Source organism: Ixodes scapularis, unplaced genomic scaffold (genome assembly GCF_016920785.2).
Source record: "Ixodes scapularis isolate PalLabHiFi unplaced genomic scaffold, ASM1692078v2 PGA_scaffold12__126_contigs__length_90152505, whole genome shotgun sequence".
NCBI classification, from domain to species: Eukaryota; Metazoa; Arthropoda; class Arachnida; order Ixodida; family Ixodidae; genus Ixodes; species Ixodes scapularis.
This window is the reverse complement of record NW_024609838.1, coordinates 87,298,287-87,319,364: the sequence shown is the minus strand read 5'-3', so window position 1 is coordinate 87,319,364 and position 21,078 is coordinate 87,298,287. Positions and strand designations below refer to the sequence as shown.

The 21,078-nt window shown below is 43.8% G+C and overlaps 1 protein-coding gene across 1 annotated transcript; it reads left to right on the top strand.

Moving 5' to 3' along the window:
* The first annotated feature begins 5,091 nt into the window (after positions 1-5,091).
* Positions 5,092-6,122, top strand: LOC121835189. The gene has a single exon (XM_042289165.1). The coding sequence runs from the start codon at positions 5,385-5,387 to the stop codon at positions 6,120-6,122; it is 738 nt and encodes a 245-aa protein (XP_042145099.1). The 5' UTR covers positions 5,092-5,384.
* Positions 6,123-21,078: the final 14,956 nt, after the last annotated feature.

Genomic DNA, 21,078 nt, shown 5'->3' with positions numbered 1-21,078 from the left:
CAGATCTGGGTATGACGCAACGACTGGTCGGAGATGTTTCGTGCTCTCTCGCGTTGAGTTACATCTTTGGAAAAATCCAACGGAATATTCAGTTTCAAAGGTAAAAATACTCTCTTCATCTCTAAATCGTTTTTTAATAACTTTTTAAGCTTCCCCTCATACCCAGGCGCAGACGACGCTATGAGCTGATGGGAACAATCAGTGTCAAAAGCGCACTATCCTGGTGTTGGTCATGTGTCTGTACGTGTTCTATCATTGACGCACCAATCATAAACACGAAAGGCCCTGTGACTTGCGCTGTTGAGGCTGCTTGATTTGTGCCATTAGTTTTTTTTTTTTAATTTACTACGAACTATTTTTACTACTTTAATTAACTATTAACTAATTTACTATCATTTTTAGACCACATGAGACTGGGTGGAAGAAACACGACGACGTCTCAATGTGTTTCTTCCATCCAGTCTCAGGTGGTCAAAAAACTGGTAAACTTATACCAGGTCGCCTGCGCCCTAACTGTTTTTCATTAATTTACTATCTTCGTCCTTTTTTTTTCCTTAATTTTTTCATTAAAACGTCAGTTGAAAGTAGCACTTGTCTTGTCCTACCCCTGCTTGTCCTTTGTCTTCTGCGGTAATATTTTATGATGCCATTAGGTCCTAGCGTCGGCTTCGTCTGAACTTAAGCTGAAACGAAGTTTGTACATATGGTGAAACTTAGTTCATCTTTATGTACGAGCGCAGCCTACGGTGCAAGCCGAGGGTACAATTATGCAGTTTCGAAAGAGCGACGTCAAGGCGTTCGCCGCCATTCTCTGGCTGCTGATATCCGACGGTTCATCCAGTGAAGAGCACAGTGTGCGTTGTAATATTAAATTTCCAGGCCGCGCGAACGCGCTTTTTGTCTTTTATATTTTATGTCCGACCGCAGCCGACGCTGCTATTTGATGGATTTAGTCAAGCGGCACCAAAAATAGATCGTCATGGCGGTCGTTGTTTTAATCCTGAAGCATTAACTGTCCCATGAAGCGAAGAAGGCTTTGTCTGTGACCGTGAAGAAACGGCACCTAAATTCCGTCTGTAGCAGCGGGAAACGGCAGTTCAGTTTCCATTGGGTGCGACGCGTTATAGTTCCAAGGTACGCCACATCGCAGAGAAGCCCTCTTCCTGACGCTGCTGCGCTCGCGTCAGTAAAAGGGAGAGGTTATCGCGCGGGCTGTCACTGCTCTCTCCCCCTTTTGGGTCACATGTCAGGCGTGGCCGGAAAGGGGGGGAGGGAGAGCGGGAAATTCCCCCTCCCTCTCCCTGTGCACTAGTCTATCACGTATTCCACACTCTGCTTTCAGCCATGTCGCGCGCCGCCCGGCCGGCCTCTGCGGAGGACATCGGGACGTACTGCTTGTAGGAATGCGCTGCGTATACGTATGCTTTCGCATTCCTACACGTAAGCAGTCTTAAGTGTATTTTTTTGTGCGCTCGCTATCGCCGGCTAAAGGAATCACGCGTAGAAAAAGTGGAAGGTCGGGGCGCATGGGCGGTACGTCATCGGCTTTGCCGGGGAGAGTAGATGAACAAACGCGTTGAGCGCCGTGACGATACACTATTCGTGCCGCTCGACTGGCTCAACACCTCCCAGATAATAACGAAGCCATAGTGCCGAATTTGATGGCGACATCAAAGGAGACCAACGCTGGTCACAGATTGGGCACGACGATTGCGTCATAGTTTGGCTCAAACTTGACTCGAAGCCGAGTGCTGACCCTGCACTCGTTTCCAATCTGTGTCCAGCCTTGGACTCTTCTGATGACGCAATCTCATTCAGTACTACGGCCTTGTTAACTAGGAGGTGCTGATTGGCTCCAGCAAACCGTAGCGAAAGCTGCGGTCGGCCCTTTGATAACGCACGGAATTGAAGCGAAACGAAGTATAAACAAACCTGTTACAGTTTTTTTGTTATTTTAGAGATGGGTGGTTTCATTTGAATTCGACCAAGCTTGTCGGGGTCGGTCCTCAGAATTATCTGTCAAAAATATATGTGAAATCCCAATCCCTGCGATGAACAAAACTGCCTTTCAAAAAAATTAGAAATATGTAGTTCGAGAGAAAAAAAATATGGAACGTTGCCGGGTGAAATGCGTGGAAATCGCGATTCCATTTCTGCTCAAGTTTAGACGGTCTTTACAAAATATCGAGTTATCACTTACTCTTAATACTTTTTATACTATAAGTATGCGATGTGTTATATTTTTAGAGGTAAATTATAGTTTTTTACCATTTTAGTTATTTTTACATAAAATCGCAAACATGCCACCCAGAGCAATTTCGACTAACATTGGGATAGCTATATCAAACGAACGGTATGAAGCTATGTCATGAGACATATATCAATACGTAGCTATTTAAATAGCCTATCGATTGGTATGTGTTTCTTGTTTATCGATTTTATTGAACACTATTGATTTCACCCCAAATATGTACAAAAATTGAAAATATACAAATTTCGAAATACATTTTTTCAAAAAGGCCATTTTTTATTTTCTTCTAACTTCTCTACTTCATAGCCCATAAGGTGTAGAAATAGTGTACATAAGTCTTGGGTGTAATATTTTTGTTGTATTTTGGTGACAACCAGTTAAATAAGCCAATTTTAAGCCTGTCACTCAATCCTTGGTTCATCTATTCTGGCTTCACCACAATGGTACTGGCGGCCTCAATAACAACAATCGGTTTTAGAAGCCAGTCCATCGTGATCAGTTTGCCATTATATATGCTCATGACGACTCCTGGAACATCTGACATACGTTACGGAGGGCAAAACCTACCATTCACGTTAACAGTAATGCCACCTGCAGTCTGAGAGCGGGACAAGCTAGACATTATATTTTGAGATTTGGCGGGCGAGTGTTCTTACCGATTAAATCGCTGAAGCAGAGTGCGGTTAAGTGAACTTGAATATGCAACCTATATGTTACATACGATAGCCCGGTTTGTGAGAGAAATGAAACCCCTTACTATTATTGCAAAAGCCGTTATAGCTATAGAAAGAACAATGATTAAAATGTTCTTATTGCTTTGTAATTTCGCCTTCAAATTTCACGGCTAAAGGAAGCTTCTTGTCATTTCCTTTACTTTGAAACACGAACAGGAGCGAAATTGGTAGGAATTATGAACGTAGAGCTCCCGAAAGCGGCAGCCGGCGTTTCACCAAGAGAGTTGGACATCTGGTTGTAATTTGTTTACGTAGTTTAAGAAATCACGAACAAAATATTTCTGACAGCCACGTAGAACTTGAAGACAACTCCTCTTCAAAATAAAAATAATAAAACAAACAGTTTTTTTTCTTGCATCAAACGGGGTGCTAACGTAAGTAGCACTCTGTTTTTCATCGAACTGACTCAAACGCGGGTCCCTTTTGATCAGCACGAGGGAGAGCAATGATTGTCTCAGACGATACATTTGAGACAATCATTGATAAGCTTAGTTGACCCCGTTGACCTACGATAAGCTTTGCTGACCTCGTGCTCCCGACCGAGGCTGTTTATCGGACCGGTTCGCTGTCCCCAACTATCCTTCTCTGACCAAAGGACCTCACTGCGCAAACTTGTCTGTCTCCGTCTAGTCAAGGTTATCTAGGGGAGGAAACGAACAGTGTAGAGTTTTGACTTTATCATGCCGATCTCCTGAACGCGCGGAACTTTGTTTACGCAGGGGTCGCAACGCATCTTAGTTATGATCAATGTGATTTTTGGCAGTTGCCGGCAAGACCAGTCTTGGGCACGCAAGCACCACACCAAAGAGGAACTCTCTGTCGGCGTCTATCTCTTTTAAGTTCGTCTATTTGATTTTGTACGTGTTTCCTAAAGTTTGCAGTCCTCATTTATCCCCCGATTTTATTATCGTCGTTTTTCGCTATTTATTACTTCCCTCCCCTTTAAATGAAAAGACATACAGCGCGCTCTTTCTCGGTGATGGTTTTCAGCGATTATATTCACACAGTCGTCGATACTAAAACAAGAAGAAGATAAAAGCAGAAAGAGAGAAATAATAAACAAGCAAAAGATCGCGGCAAGGAATAACACACGGGTTTGAACGTAGAATTAGGTGGCCACTCGTATTTCTCACGTCCACGTTTCAGTCATGGCTGCAGTTTTCAGCGTCAAAAGGAAGTCCTGTGCCGACTACTTTGAAAGACATAAGCGAGTGATATACCGCAACCGACATTTTCGACCCGTAACCGACCTCAACGTTGAAGCATTGAAAAGAATTCTGTCTCCAGCCAAAGCTGCTACTGTTCTGTCGACGGATATGCTCTGCCAGAACTGTTTTCGACGCACCGGTGAGCAACTTTCAGCCTGTGCGGTGAGTGACCCATCTTCAAGCTCTCCGGCAAGCTTCATTGAAGAACATGAAGTAGTAGATGACATTAACGAAGAAATATCTGCTAAAGGGCTTGAGACAACTCCTTTGCGCATGCCGTCTGTCGTAAACCCGAAAAGCCGTCACTCCTATGCGGCAAAAAAACAGCGGGAAATGGAAGTGTCGTACAGCAGACAAGTACGTAAAAAGTTGGCTACAGCATATAGCCTGGAAACGAGTGAGTCAAACTCTGGGACTGAATCTTCCTGCCTTAACTGTGAAGAGTGGTGGGCAAACCTCAGAGAAGCCTTTGTCAAGACACCGTCTTACCAGGAGAGATGCCAGTTGCTCACGCTTGTGCCTGCAAGTTTAACTGTTAACGAGGTCGCACCTTTAATCCCGGAGGCATCGAGCTACATACTAAAAAGGGCCAAGCGACTTCGTGAACGTTTTGGCGTATGGGATCGTCTCGAGCCATACCAAGGCGCTAAGATAGGCGAGGACATCGTGCAGTCAGCCACGCGGTTTTACACCGACGATGATTTCGACTGTTCCCGGCAGAGCCCCAACAAAAAGGACGTTGTAAACATTATGAAGGATGGGGAACAACAAGCCGTTGTCAAGCGCTACATGACCAGGTCCATAAGAGAAGCCTACAAGCTGTTTAAGAAAGCTAACCCGGACTCCAAATTAGGATTGACCAAATTTTATTCGCTGCTACCAAAATGGGTTAAGCTGAACCCTGACCAAACCGTGTGTGCATGCGTGTGCTGCACAAATTTTGATTTGTGCTTATCTGCCCTCAACAGCGTACGGGAAGAAAAAATAACGGCTGAGGATATTGTCGCTCTGTGCCTTTGCCCAGACTCAACGCCCAATTGTTTACGGGGCGAATGCAAGAAATGCCCTAGCATTGATCGACTCTCCTTACAAGAATTACAATTGGTTCCAGATGAGGAGATTAGATTTTGCACGTGGGAGAATGGCAATTTGGTGAATAAGACTGCGGACTCGAACGCCTTTTTGAAAGAGATGCAAAAATGGGCCACAAGGTTTTCTACTCACGACTTCATCCGTAGAAGTCAACGGGAAGCTGTTCGGATTGAGAAGAGCAAGGTGACCACAAGGCATATTGTCATGAACTTTGATTTTGCGGAAAACTGGACGGTGACCCTGCCACACGAAATACAAGAGCATCACTGGCACAAGCGTCAAATCTCCGTGTTCACATGTGTTGCGTCGACATCGCAAGGTCCCAAATGTTTCGGTGTCGTGTGTGAAGACCTGTGCCATGACACTGCCCACGCAGTACTCGCTCTAAGGTGCATTGAGGACTGGCTGGAGAACAACATTCCAGTTTATACGTCATTAACGTATATATCTGACGGTGCACCAGCTCACTTTAAGAATAGATTTCAGCTCTACGAGTTCCAACGAGCCGGTCTTCCGAAGGTGAAGTGGGTTTTTTCTGCCTCAGGACACGGCAAGAGCGCCTGTGATGGAGTAGGGGGGCTACTGAAGCATCAGGCGACGGTGCACAACCTCCGTTCGCCTGTGGATGAGGCCATACAGAAATCAACGGACTTTGTGCACAAGGTGGGAAAGTGTGTAAAAAATGTGACTCTCCTAAATTTAAAGCAAGACGACGTGAGTGATTTCCGCAAAACCAAGAGAGCCGAATGGGGATCCATACCGGTTCAAAAAGGCATCCGCCTCTCACACGTGTGGCGACTTGAAAAAGGGGAAGTCCGTCTTCAGCGAACTGCATAATCGGTATTTTAGTGCCTACATGTTGTTTCAAAATGAGTGACTTTGTTAACTGTGTAGGCAAATTCCAGACGTTTCGTAAAAGCCTCTGCATGTATAGACGGGGGAGTGTTGTGCACCATGTATTTTATTAACGTGAATACATTAGTAGTTAAATCGAGTGCCTTTTTGTGTCGTGATACCAGCGTTTTTGTTTTTCATTTTGTGAGCTGTACTTTGTATTACGTGTGTAAGCTTATAAGCAAAATAAAACTATCTACATAGCTCAAACAGTTCAAGTTTGTGCAAAAAAAATGTCCACGCGTTCATCAGCGGAAAACAATTTCCTTGATCACAGAAGATAGGTACTGAGCTGCTTCATGAGTGATTGTTTGGTGTTTATATTGAAATTACACTTATTTATGTCACACTGTGCGTGAGAAATTTTAAAGATGAGAACGTTCACCTACCAGAGCTTTGGACATGTCAGCTCGTCTCACAAATAGACTGAAGGTGGCATTACTGTTAACGTGAATGGTAGGTTTTGCGCTTCGTAACGTATGTCAGATGTTCCAGGAGTCGTCATGAGCATATATAATGGCAAACTGATCATGATGAACTGGCTTCTAAAACCGATCGTTATTATTGAGGCCGCCAGTACCATTGTGGTGAAGCCAGAATAGATGAACCAAGGATTGAGTGACAGGCTTAAAATTGGCTTATTTAACTGGTTGTCACCAAAATACAACAAAAATATTACACCCAAGACTTATATACACTATTTCTACACCTTATGGGCAATGAAGTAGAGAAGTTAGAAGAAAATAAAAAATGGCCTTTTTGAAAAAATGTATTTCGAAATTTGTATATTTTCAATTTTTGTACATATTTGGGGTGAAATCAATAGTGTTGAATAAAATCGATAAACAAGAAACACATACCAATCGATAGGTTATTTAAATAGCTACGTATTGATATATGTCTCATGACATAGCTTCATACCGTTCGTTTGATATAGCTATCCCAATGTTAGTCGAAATTGCTCTGGGTGGCATGTTTGCGATTTTATGTAAAAATAACTAAAAATGGTAAAAACTATAATTTACCTCTAAAAATATAACACATCGCATAATTATAGTATAAAAAGTATTAAGAGTAAGTGATAACTCAATATTTTGTAAAGACCGTCTAAACTTGAGCAGAAATGGAATCGCGATTTCCACGCATTTCACCCGGCAGCGTTCCATATTTTTTTTCTCTCGAACTACATATTTCTAATTTTTTTGAAAGGCAGTTTTGTTCATCGCAGGGATTGGGATTTCACATATATTTTTGACAGATAATTCTGAGGACCGACCCCGACAAGCTTGGTCGAATTCAAATGAAACCACCCTAGAGTTAATATAAGGTCTCCATGACCGTTTTATGTCTGCTTTGCCGCAACTTTGCAATTTGAAAGTTTGTTAATGAGTCACTCTTGTGCCTACACCGGTACTGCTCGTAACAAAATATGTGAGTATTTGCCTACAGAACAAAAATATGTGAGTACTTGCCTACACTACCACTCGCACCAAAATATCTTGCGCGAGTGTGTGTATATATATTAGTTCTTTTTTTTTTAAGCCAGCTGCGATGTTGCAAATTAAACGCTGCAGAACGTCGCTTTCAGCCATGATTTAATTTCACTATAAACCTGTTCGCTGGTCCTTAAATTTAATTCACAAGGAGGAATATACGAGGGGGATCAGAAAGTTCCAGCAGTGATTTTACAGTGCACAAAGACCAGACATTGATGTGCGTGCATCAGTCGAAAGAACTCACCTTCGTGTCTCGTTGTATCAAAGGGCATTGCTCTGTGAACATTTGTAGCTGCGCTACATTACTTCGTTTGACCACATGCACGAGCATGATGGCGATCTCTCCATAGACTGCAAACCAACGCGACAGCGCACGTCAATTTTACCTCGAACACCGCAAATCTAAAACCTACACCTCTGAAATGATTTAGAAGGCTTATGTTAAAAGCAGTGAGATGAGCGAGGGGTTTTGAACGGCACTCGCGTCTCAAGAATAGCAGTACGTTACTGAAGTCAAGGAGAAGTCGGATAAGGTCACCCTAGCGTTCTTCGTCTTAAAACGATGTCCTGCCGTTCCTGAAACGCGAGTGTCACATAAAACACTCCGCAAAATTCACCACCTTTTGACACAAGCCTGCTGAATTCCTTCGAGTGGTTCCGTTTTATATTTACCGAGTTTGACGCAGAACTGATGTCCGCTCTCGCTTTGGCTTGCACTTCCTGGTAAAATCGCCATTGTGCCAGTGCACGCGGTCACGAAGGCTCGTGTAGACCTAGCTCCAAATGTTCACACAGCGACATTCTTTGATGTACTGCTGTGCGTGCAAAACTGTGCTGCCTTCTCGTTTTAAGATAAATCAGACCCGGAACGTTTGATCACACCTCGTATATTAGGACGAATATGGGGTGTTCACTGGTGCTTACGGCTTCGCATTTGATAGTTGGTGGATTGCGGTATATCCTCGTAACTGTCTCCAGACGCACCCGTTAAATTTCGGCATCTACTAAAAGCGTGTCTTACGGTTGAAGCGACCACTGAGCAGATGATGTTTCCGGAACGGATCCACAACAGGTGTGATCGCTTTGTTGACTCACCTGCAAAAAAGAAAAAGAAATACAATATTTAGGTAACATGAACTAAACATTATATTTTAAAAAACAAAAGACGAAATCGTGAGCACAAAGGAAGGGAAAGGGTTACTGATGTAGCGCAGTGGTTTGGGTCCAATTGTGTATGCATACGATAGTTCCAATAGAAAAATGGAAAAGTGTTGGGTATAATTTTTCATCAGTACTTTGTACGAGACGAGACAGTGCGGCATGTATTTCAGACAGTCTGCAGATCTGAGGGTGTCCTCTACAGATATTGCCTTGCGATCCCATCTTTCATTGTGCTAATTACCTGTAATTCACGTTTTTACTCATCTTATAACTAGTGGTTCTTAGAATAGAAGAATACAGCTTGTACAAATCGTAATCTCATGCGTATTGCCCGGAAGAAAACATTCCGCATTTTAGGCCACAGTGTTTACGCCGTGCTCATACAAAGTCGTTGTGTAATATACTGAAATAATGCACATTCCAAATTTCCTCTAAGTATAAACCTTTTTACGCATAAAATATTTAGCAATAACGAATATGTATTTATATTTTATCTAACTTCAAAACAAAAGAAACAGTTTGCATGTTGTTTGTGCTGCTTTTTTTGCGTTGTTTCCGATAAAAATCAATCGAGAGTCTGCGCTCTTTCTGTGTACGTCTTCTCTTTTCCATGGTCTTGTTGGCACAGTATTTAATCGTCAACACCGTTTATAGAACACACTGTGTAGACACGTCGTTAGTGCCCTCCTTCAGAAATTATTTTGGTAAACTTACGTTGACACCTAATTAATATAACTGAGCGTATAAAGTTATTGCGTGAAACAAATGCAAATGTGCTCTTATTTGTTTAGCAGTGTCCCATTGCTATTGTAAACAACAAAAAAAAAAACAGCATTAATTTTTACTTGTTAGGTCCTATAGGCTAATTTATATTTTTTGGGTTTATTCGCATCATTATCTCGAATATTCTTTACATTCATATTGTACTTCCGCTGCCTTCGTAAATTTTTTTCTCAAGTCCATTTTTTTAGGCCTTCCCTCTCCAAGTAAAGAAGAAAAATAAAGAACTTAATTTTGACATATGACATATGAAAATAAAAATTCAGGGGCGCGGTGAGCTTCGAGCGTCCTGTTATTGCACTCCAGCCAATGATATCGCCGCATCAGTTCCCAATAACACCGAAGAAAGATTGAAAAAGCGCCAAGCGTCCTAATAATAGTCAAAAGCCGAAGGAGAGGGGAAGACAAAGGAAACGTCGCAACAACGAGCTCTGGTTTCAATGATTAGTGTGTATCAGCTGCCTTTGTATCCAATGCACAGTGGGAATCCGCTAGAACTCGAATGCCAAACGACAGAGGCCGGAGTTCCGCTTTCGAACGCGTTCAAAGACTGTCGTTCCCGGGCGCTCTCAGATCCTACAGCGCCTCAGTTTCTGCCCGCATAGACGGAGCGCAGTTTGTAACGCAACATGTTTTGTCATGAAACAATTGGCTTTTTCTGAGGACACGCTTTCACGGTCCCTTCCCCCCTCGGCTTCGTGGAAGTGGAGGGAAGGAAATTTATACGCGTACTTCCGTGACACTGGTATAATACGATCATAACCAACGAAGGAAACACTCGGTTATGCGAACAATTATAGTCGCGGACAGCCGAAGAAAGGCAGGGAGTGGCTTATTTTGTTCCTGCTTCTTCGTGATTGGTTCTTTGCTGTTCCCAGGCACGTAGCCATGATTTTGTTTCGGGGGAGGCCCGCCCATGACAAAATGCTGTGTGAGGGAGAGGGAGAGAGGAAGACCCAGCAAAATAGAAGACTTCGGGGGAAGCCGGGCCCCATGCCCCCCCCCTAGATACGTGCCTCGCTGTTCCTGTCGGCCAATTTCCTAATCTCAGAGGCCGCGATGCAATAATGAGATGGCCCGGCATCGCCGCACCCCGCTTTTCTTAAAGGAGCTGTGCAACGATATTCAATAGGAATGTTTTTCTCTCTACACGGGCTCACTGGCACACCTGGACCTCAAGGATGCTCACACGCAACGCCACTGGCCAAGAAACTCCTTTGTTGCGGTGTAATTTCAAGGACAAAAGCGATAATTTTCATTCAATCTCTCCTTTGCAAAATGTGATGACGTAACTCGGGGATCGCAGTACACCCAAGTGACGATATTTGAGTGCGGTTCATAGATTGGACCCGAGCATTGCGTGGGCACTCGACTTGGGCTCGTGACAATTGCTAACTCGAGAAGCATTCGGGTAGTGGCCCGTGTCCAATCGCTGCAACGACGACAATAGCCGAGCCATAACAATGTCTGGAACTCAGCGCGTGTCCTGTGCCTTGCCAACCCCAGCGCGTGGCTATGATCAACACTGGCGGCATATTATCGGCTCCAGGTCACGTGAACGCTTGTTCTGGCTGCGAGTTGAGGGGGTGAACGCTGCTCGTTTTTCTTCAATTTTTTTCTGGGGCTTCTATTGCGTGGGGTGAAAAACGAACGCGTGTTTCATAGGTCATTAACGTTAGGGATCCGTTTTAAGCGGTATTTGTGCACAGTACAAAAATTGTTGCATCGCTCCTTTAAAGAGACAATGAGAGAGTATTTAAGTGTGGGAAGCCGACGGGGTTCACCGCGCCTGCGCAGTGGGGGGGTGAGATGTCACCGGCGGAGCGCCCTGTGCGATACGAAGAAGTGGCGCAACATCTTGTAGGAATGCGCTCCGTGTAGGAATGCTTTCGCACTCCTACACTAAAGCAATCTTTATTGTACATGGCATATGAAAGCCCAACTACCCACAACTCAATTCGCGGCTCGAAATTCATTTGCTTTCCGCCCGAAAACCGTCGATCGAGAACTGGCCGTTTTGAGTCGCGCTCACTCTTTTCGCTGTGGTCACGTGCTCTTTTTTGATTGTTTAGACATAACCACCAAAAATAATCAAAGTCGTAAGTTATGAAAAGCACACACTCGATATTGAAAATATAATCAAACGATAGTACCTATTTTTCGTGGCTTCTAAATTGCTGCAAATGCGTTGATTGATTATTGAAAGTTGGACAGCCACGTGACTTCCGTCATTACTCTTCTCTATATTTTTTCTTCCTACCAATTCTGTTTCGAGCAGTTTTTTTTTTTAATATACGTGACGCTGTATCGAAACATTGACTGGGTAGTTTTTTTACACCATAAGGAATCGCGTAACAAGAAATACAAAAATATTTGTTTTGGGGTTTCAGTGCTTCTTTAAGCTGTCCACGGCATACAGCGGGATGTTAGGCACGAAGCTGTCACATTCTCTTGTTTGGCGTCTGGATGACACAATGAAGATTACGCGAACAAGCTCAATGAATTCTAACTATCTCAAAGTTCTTCTTGTATGTTTTGTTTAGAAGGAGTAGAAGTGGTTGTTCGGCGACTGTTTCATTCGGATAAAACCATGTCCCATCGCGAAACATGGAGTCATCCTCCCTGAGTTATTAAAAGCACCACAAGAAAGGGTTCGGCATTAAAAGGGTACAAGCGTCAACGTCTTGTCCGCTGAGACTGTCCTATTATCCGCCGAATCGCCTATCTATCACATTCCATCTTCTTGCAGAGATGTAGATAAAAGCAAACAAAAAGGGCGAGGACGCTCCATCCATTAAGCAAACGATTACTTCATCCTTCGGTCGGCCGCAGTGATTTACCGGAGCCCGAAACCAACTTTTTTTTTCGACGTCCCACTCGCCGTTAGAAGTGGACTAGGCAATTATGAGACTCCCATCAAGTAGATACGTATCAAAAAGAAACGAGAACCGACCCAGTTGCACACACACGAACGCAGAAACTTACTCAAAAAGAATCTCCTTTGATCAGAAGATACTTGAGGGAAAACCAATCAGCAGAAAGACTAAGGAAGCTTGCACACATAACCGCACAGGCGCGCGAGAGAAAAAGAAAGAAAACAGGAAGCACTCTTCACTATTCGGGAGTTCCTGCAGATATCGGCCTTCTTAGTTCTATCTCGTACGATGAACCGGAGCCGAGCCTACAAACCCACTTGAGCCAATGAGAACATGAGCCCACTCGTAGTTCAGATTTTTCGTCGTCTTCTGAAGCAATCAGCGAGCGAGAATCCTCCCACGCGACTCCAGTTTCCCCCCCGTTAAACCAATCGCTTATTCCAAAAATGCCATGAAGCAGTTTTTTTGTTTTTTTGGTTTTTTTTTTCAGTGTGACGGTGCGTAGCGCAGCTTGGATCTCGGTTCAACTTCAAACGCGACCTCGAGTAGGCGAGCGAAGCCTCCGACGGAACCGAGTGCAATTCTGGAAGGGGTTCTTCTATGCGGCGGCGCCGATGACATTACCTGCGGGGGCTCACCTCCTTGTGCCCACCTGCTCGGGTCGTTCGCGTGACATTGGAGCATTTGGGACAGGGGCTTATTCGACGGCGGACACGGGCTTTCTTCCGCTTCCGGAGTTCCGAACCCTAAGCCTGTCGTGAGTAAACTAGCAGAGGCTTTCCACGAACGTTGGTTCGGACGAAGTGATCTCCGGGGGAGGGTCGTGCCGCATCCAACGAGGGACCTCTCACCTTTCCAGCGAATTACGGAGTTTGACCGCAAGGTTGCACAACGGCCTGGAATGGGAGTCACCGCATTTAGTAATAATAATATATTTATTTTGCGTCAAAACGATGGTGACTGTCGGTGGAAGAAACTTGAAAATAAACTTGACGAACTCTCCTTCCCCCAAAATTGTACAATTAAATCATAGAGGGATAAAATACGCGATGTATATTGCGCACACAAACTTTGTACAAAACTAAACCAAACAAAAATCAACAACACTCGACACATTTAAACGAAAGAAAAATATAGAGCCAGTAAGATAAATCTCAAATAATTAAACACCACTGTATGTCTATAATGAAAAATACTGACGATATTAAACGCTGATTTTTACGTAATCTTATTCGCATCAAATTAATAACATAAATAATTTTTTGAGGCAAATTCAACTCCTAGATTGCTGTTACTAAAACGTATATTCAGCAAATCCCGAATTTTACGTTCGAACATTATTTTTCAATATCTTGTTTCACAGGAATAAATCTTAAAATGTTGGTCCTACCTGCGAGCTATTACCGCGCGCCAAGTAGGCAGCGCGGCCGTGGCCTAACGGTTGTCGCGCTTGCCTCCCACGCGAAGAGCCAGGGTTCGATTTCCGGAGGTTACGCGTCCTTTTGTTTATTCTTGCAGTTTAATGTTCTCGTGAATTCAAGACCTCTGTCGCCTGTTCGAGGTGCGAATGTTCAAGTCGCCGAACCTTCCAGGTCGATTGTTCCAGAAGCCCACGCGTGTACACAAGGGGCTCCGCGTGGCAATCTGCAGTCAGTTTCGACCCAGCGTTCGAACCTGCTGTTACGCAGACTTCGACGCCCGCGACGCTTTGTTCTCATCTTCTCTTTTTTCTTTTTTTTGTTTTGGGCACAAGTTCGCCTCATTAAACGTTTAGTTTCTTCAGTTATTCTTCGCCTCATCATTTGTCATTTGTGACAATATTCACTCGTTTCTTTTTTACATAAGTAAGTTTTAAGACATCCTAATCAATTTCAATATTTATTTCATTTTATGAATTCGTTTCTCAACGTATAAAAAAGTACATTTCATGATTTATATTACTACCTGTGATTCTCTCTTGATGATACCATATAAAGCCATAGCAATGTTTTGAATCGCTAAGTTATATAGCTGTACGAAATATAATATCCTGTGCACAGTATTTACGAACTGCGAAAAGGACAGAGACCTTCGTCAGACATTTTTTGCCTCTAGTCTTTGTTCGCCTTTCGGTTGATACGAAGGAATTAAACTTCAAACTTGAAACTTAGGTGAAGAATGTGTTCCCCTATTTTTGTACCGACTACATCAAACACAAGAAATACGTAGGATGCATTATATGAGCCAGGAGTTCGAAATATATACATCATTAATACAGGCTTTAACTATACATACAAACTCATAGATCATAAGAACTTAGATAATTAAAGATCACGTGATAAAGGCACATAAGCAATGGATTAGAATGATAAAAATGATGAGATACAGAAGAAAATCAACATCGTTCTATACTTTAAAAGATAAAGCACGCTTAATATTTTTTGCCTTATAACACCTAATGATTAGCCGCTATAATAATGTATTTCAAACATCACTTAGTAATGCTGATGGACCCTTTTTGTTAGGTCATGACAAATGCCTCAAATTTGGCACAAAAGAAAAGGAGCTTTTGTCAAGTATGGTTAGTGAAACAAGTAATTGATTTCGCCACTGGTCCGAGGCAATCCATCATTTTATGCTCTTCCACGATATTGCCGCACGTGCAACACAGAGTCCGCACATGTCGAATCCGGTAGAGAAACCTGCCAGTGTACGGAGCTTTAAGTTGTCGGCAAAGAATGAATGTCTGAATAGGTCTAGTCAAATAGGCGCGTCCTAAGCAGAGAAGATTTGGATTAACCGGGTGATGTAGACTGTCTTTGTAGATGCTGTCGAGCCACCAGTCGTTCGACATTCTGTCTCACTGACGATGAATGCACCTTTTGGCGTCACTTATCGCGCAAGGCGTGATAAACTGCTACTTGAGTGCACCGCGGTGGCTATTCGGTCGGCTCGAGTATTTCTTGAAACACTGCGATGTCCAAGAACCCATTGAAAGAAGCAGCAACTAAGTTGCTTTTTAGAGCGCAGCTCTTAGGGGCCCATTTCCGGCTTGAGCAACGTCGGCGTCAACGTCGGTGTCGCCGACGCAGTCGCCATCGGCATAACCGCGAGGTCACGTGACCCCCCCCCTCCCCCCGAGGTCAGGTGACCCACCCCCCGGAGGAGATTGAAGAATGAGGGGAGGGGGAGGAGGGGTCTACCCTCCCCTCAGCACCCGTCCCTCCTCCCCTTCAAGAGCTGCGCTCTAATTCGGCGTTACAGAGAGTTGTAAACGGCTCTGACTTTTTTTTCTCTGTCTCCCCTTTTCAAATGCAGAGAAAAAAAGAGTTTGAGTTTGAAGGTGCACCGTGTGGATCATTAGTAAATCAATATTAAACTCTTCGATCGATACCCTTCAACGCCCACTGCGTTCTATTTTTTATCATAACGTACATATAGCTTCGTAATAATATGCGCGCAGGATATGAATAAAGGTCTGTTTAAAGTAAAACCGACTTTTCGATTCTATGTATGTCTCAGTTCCATGTCACTCAAATAGCGCGGCACCACTCGTAATCTTCACAGAGCAAACCAAAACCACCCTGTACGGGCTCAGCGGTGGAAAAATGCGCTTAGGCTGGAAATGGAGGCGAAACTTCATTGAGGCTTCACGCATCTCCCGACAGGGGAACTGTCGGTTTCGGGCGCCCGCACAGGCCCGGTCACCTGCCTTGAGAGTGTGTGCGTGAATACGGACGGCTCCTCGAGCCCATTTTACGTTACCCACCTCACGGCATTCGCAAAAGGTGCCAGCGAACCTTAGACACGCTCGTTCTATGGCGAGGTGGCGCCGTTCAGAAGATTATTGCTTCTTGCACCTTGACCGGCATGATAGAAGCGACGTTCGATTCAAAGCGATATTTGCACACCTTGAGTTTGCAGTTATAGTCATAGAGCCTGACAGCGTACGAACTCCAGGCTAGGTACTGCGCCAGAGAAACACCTAATTTAGCACAAACTTGGCAGACCAGAGACTAAGGGACAACACAGTGCTAAAGTACAGTCTCTTGAAATCTACCGCGTTTGCTTTTGCTTAAAAAACTCTCACCTTAAGGCCTGAAATCGACCGGGTAACGCACAGACATTCGGTGACGGCAGACACGGCAATAAAGCTACTTGAAAAAGACGTTTGCTCGAGCGCTTAAAGCCGCAGGCGCACTGCATTGCACAAAAGACTCGTTATTTGTTGCACACATGATGGCAAAACTATCCTTATACGCTCATCAAGCACCCTCAAAGTACGTTTTCTTTGAGGACAGCGCAAAGACACAGACTGGTGCCTGTGTATTTCTTCATCAGGTCTCTCGTCGTTTGCGTTGTTGTAATTCTCAAATATCTCATACCAACTGGCCTCAACTTTTGTATGTCTTTTTTCCTCATATGCATGCTTCGAACATGTCTGCTGCCAGTTTTTGTGCGACAAAAATGACTGAATTGTTGTAGAAAGAAAAAAAAACAATACCTAGCAGACAGTGTCTATAAAGGGTATTATGTAAGCTGGTATAACAGTTTGACCGCGGCTTCAGATAATATTGACCAGGTTCGCGTCGTAGCCGGAACGCCATTATTTCGAGCTTGTTATCATCAGAACATTCACATTACAACGCGAAACAAGCTTTGCGTTTCCTTTGCAGTTTTTAAACATACATAGTTCTCACCAAAGTTAGCGCTGTTGTATTAGAGCACAAGTATGGCAGGAGAAGCCTATTATAGGGGTTATATTGTTATATTCTGAGTGGCGGAAAATTCCACACTTCTGCACCAAGTAAGATAAGGACGTCAGAGTGCTAAGACGGCAGACTGATTGTCGCGCATAGTTTTACTATTTTTCGGCTAATATCAACTAATTTTGAACGGCCAGCAGCAGATAACCAAATCATTCTGTCGGAGTGTGTTCGTTTCTGCGCTTGAATGACAGTTTAGAGGTTGTGTGCGGTGAAGTGTCATACAGTGATGCGTAGAGTTCGGAGCAGTCCCTCTCAGAAAAAAAGAAAGCCCATAAAGCCTTCGAATACTTTATGCTTATTTTGTAGCAGCACGCGGCTGCAACAAAAAAACTTTGAAATTCACCGCGTGCTCTTGAACTTAGCAGATAACTAAAACAATCCGAGCTCATTAACTGTCCGACATAATGCCCCTAGATGAAAGGCGAACAAGGTATACGTCTCACAAGTACCCTCATTTTTGAAGCGCCGACTGCGTGACTTTGCTGGTTTTAGCAACCGAGGATTGGCGAACCGCAGCTGAATGAACTGAAAGAGCCAATTTCGTGTCCGCGGGTGGTGCTTCGTTATGCGTCTTGGTCGTTGTTACTTCTGTTAGAAAGTATGAAATTGCTTTATTCCCACAATTCTCTGTTTCAGGTAACGAATGTCAGAACAAGGTCGTCCTACTCATTTCACTGTAGCAGAAAGAACGTTACAAAGGACGCAAGTGGAGAGGAGGCAACCTCCAATCATGGCGAGCGGATACCTTAACGAGGGTTGGGCTGGCCTTGCTGTTCTTAACTTGCAACACACTATCAGCCCCGAGACGATGGAGTGGCGCCACCTGGCAGCTCCTTCTAGTGACAGGGTAGGAAGAATCACGTGACCGCTTCTGCGCTTTGTTGGTATCATGTAGGTTGAAAGGTATCGTTCACAATTCCGGTTTGAATATTTAATTTGAACGCTACTTGGTTGATTGTGACATACTTTTTTCGTTGTACTTCTCGTCAAAATTAACCCAATCAGCGCGACAACGGTGGCGTCGCGCCTGCGAAACAAAATCCGGCGACTTAGTTAATCCACTTCCATGTTATCGTACTGACCACGAGCAATTCGGTCGTCGTCAGGGCTTCGGAGGCTTCTCAACTGACCAAACAGGTAGATTCTGGGACATGCCGTCCCAGAAAACTGCCGATGCGAGTTTTCTTTCTTGTATTTCTTAGCCTGTCGGAAACAGACGGAGCAAATAGAAACTAATTTCCAGGACGGCCGAGCAGGCGTTGAGCTTGGCATTGTAATCGCCGTTTTTTTTTTTTTTTTTTTTCAGTTAACTTGTGCAGTTTTAGAGACAGGCACAAAGAATGAAGTGTAGGTACCACATGATGCGAGGGTAATCCGCAGCGCGTTTATTTGAGCTTTACATCAAAGAAAGCACCAAAAAGAATTGATGAATGTCTCACTGCGACGACAGCGTCTGCGACCACCGCCAAACACTCTGATGATGAGGAGAGGACGACGAAGAGATAAGACTCGCCTTCTAACCGGAAGATCTAGGTCAATGTTTAAACTATTCATACGGAATGGTTCCACCTAAAAAAATATCGTCGCACCTCCGTATTCATTTAACGAGGGCGCTGGTCGTAAGCAGCGAGCTACGAGCGACTTGTAGGTCTTCCCAACGAGTTGAGCGGCCGCTGAAGTCGATGAAATTGTTGTTGTTGTTTCCAGAATCCCTGAACTGAGCAGCCTTCACCGAGAATCGTAGTTTCGAGCACGTATTTTCTTTCCTTTGCGGCTTAAAGTCGGGAAGGGCGCGAAGAGCACGTAAAGTAATCTCGTTGGTTTCCACGGCAAAGTATCCGGGCAGTGATGGCGACCATGAAGACATCGTAGGATTCCATCTTAGCTTACACACAACTTCACATAGTTTCACTCGGCTTACTCGAATTTGTTTTTAGGTATCGTCCCACGCACGTTTTGCGTGATAGCCAAAACAATATACACTTGGTGACAGTTTCGTCTGCACGTGCTAATTTCCAGAAACAAAGCAAAGCAAAGCTGAGAAAATGCATGTCTTCGTCAGGTGATACCGGTTACTACGTCGCCATCGAGCGATCGCAGCGATCCATTGGGTCCCTCTCGATGCTAATAGCTCCCCACGTTATGGTGGTTAGACTACGCAATGTTAGGGTAGGTTAAGTTAGGTTAGGTTCCATGACGTTCAATGACAGGATGCCATGGGACGAATAGGTGGCTTGAATGCCGCTAGGATATCGCCCATCCACATAAACCGGGCGCTCGCGCGTTTGTGTTGAGATTGTGGAGCACTGTACATGAAATTACCACTATAATTTACTGCCATGGATGCAAATTTTCTCTTTATCATGCAAAATTTATTTGTAAAAAAAAACTAAAATTGATTCATCTTTTTTTCCTGACCTTTTTCATGAGTTAAAGAAAAAAAAAACATAAAAAAGAGGAAAGAACGCTTTTTCTACGAATGACTTTTTAAGCAGTTTCGTTTACATGACCACGCTCATTCTTTGTGTTCAGCATTCTTGAAATATTTCCGAAACGAAATATCGAACCGCATATTTTGAAACACGAATTCACGCTACCGCTACCGTTGCTGTAATGTTAAAAAAAAGCAACAAACAAAAAAAAAGGGGGGGGGGGGAATTCTCGCAAGATTCTCTGGAGCGTTCCAGTCAGAAACACCTTTCGGAATTGTTCGAATCGAAACAAAACGTCTACGCAAACAACCAGACATTCTTTAAAGCGTTTCAAGAATAAAAAAAAAAAAAAGGCAAGAGGGTAAAAGAAAATGGAAGGCAGTGCTATGCCGTCTCGCCCAACGCCTTGTTCGACCAAAGCCCCTGCGCGTTGCGCTTTCCCGCCTCGCACCGTGCTCCTGGGCGATGGGCTTCCCCTGCAAAAGTGTCTTCTGGCGGAGAAGCGCGCTTGCGACCGACCATTTTTCTTTCGGGATCAAATCCTTTCGCTTTTGCATACTCTCTTTTCTCTGCCTCGCTTTCATCTCCATTCTTCTCTCCCTATTTACTTTGCTTACTTGGGTTTTTATATTTCGGCCTTTTGATATATATTTGCTTTATTTTAATGCATTCGTTTTGTTGTCTTTGACTCAACTTTGCCCACAAGCGACCTTCATTGACCTTTCACGATGCCCGCTTCGCACTTACATTTCTCTCGTTTATAAGGAAACTAAAATATAAGCCCGGTGATAAAACTCCTTATCTCTCCCAACCTCAAGTTTAGCGTCAGAAACGCTTAGCTCAAACCGAGTAAACAACTTTAAGAAGAAAACATTATGGTAATAGGAACGAAAACACTGCTGGAGGCGTGTTCTTATCTCGATGAAAGGATGTACTCAAAACGCAAAGCAAAATACGTGACCCTGCTGCTTAAACGCACTCGTGAATTGTCTTTGTTTAGGCTGGCTTCGTTGAAGAGAAAAGAAAGTCCGTACAAACATATTCTTAACGACGTTTTGCCCTGGGGGGCCGACTTTGCGCAGGACACTGGCTGGCCTCACTTATTCTCGAGGGATGAAAATAGAGTTACTTTCCTCCGCGAATCTGGATTAAAAAGACGTCAGAGGGATTTTTATTTTTTCACGTCGTGTTTTTTAGAGCCTTAAAGTAGAGTATACCATGCTGCATTCTCGCATAGTGTGCTATGCATTTGTTTTATGTCACTAAGTACTGCTTTTTTAAGTGTGAAATTAAAAGAAAAGAAGATTAACCTTTGCATATTTGATTCGCCTTCTTTCGTTATGCATAAATTTTACGCGTATAATAAGTTTAAATGTCATATATAAAAAAACTAATTTAGTCTTAAA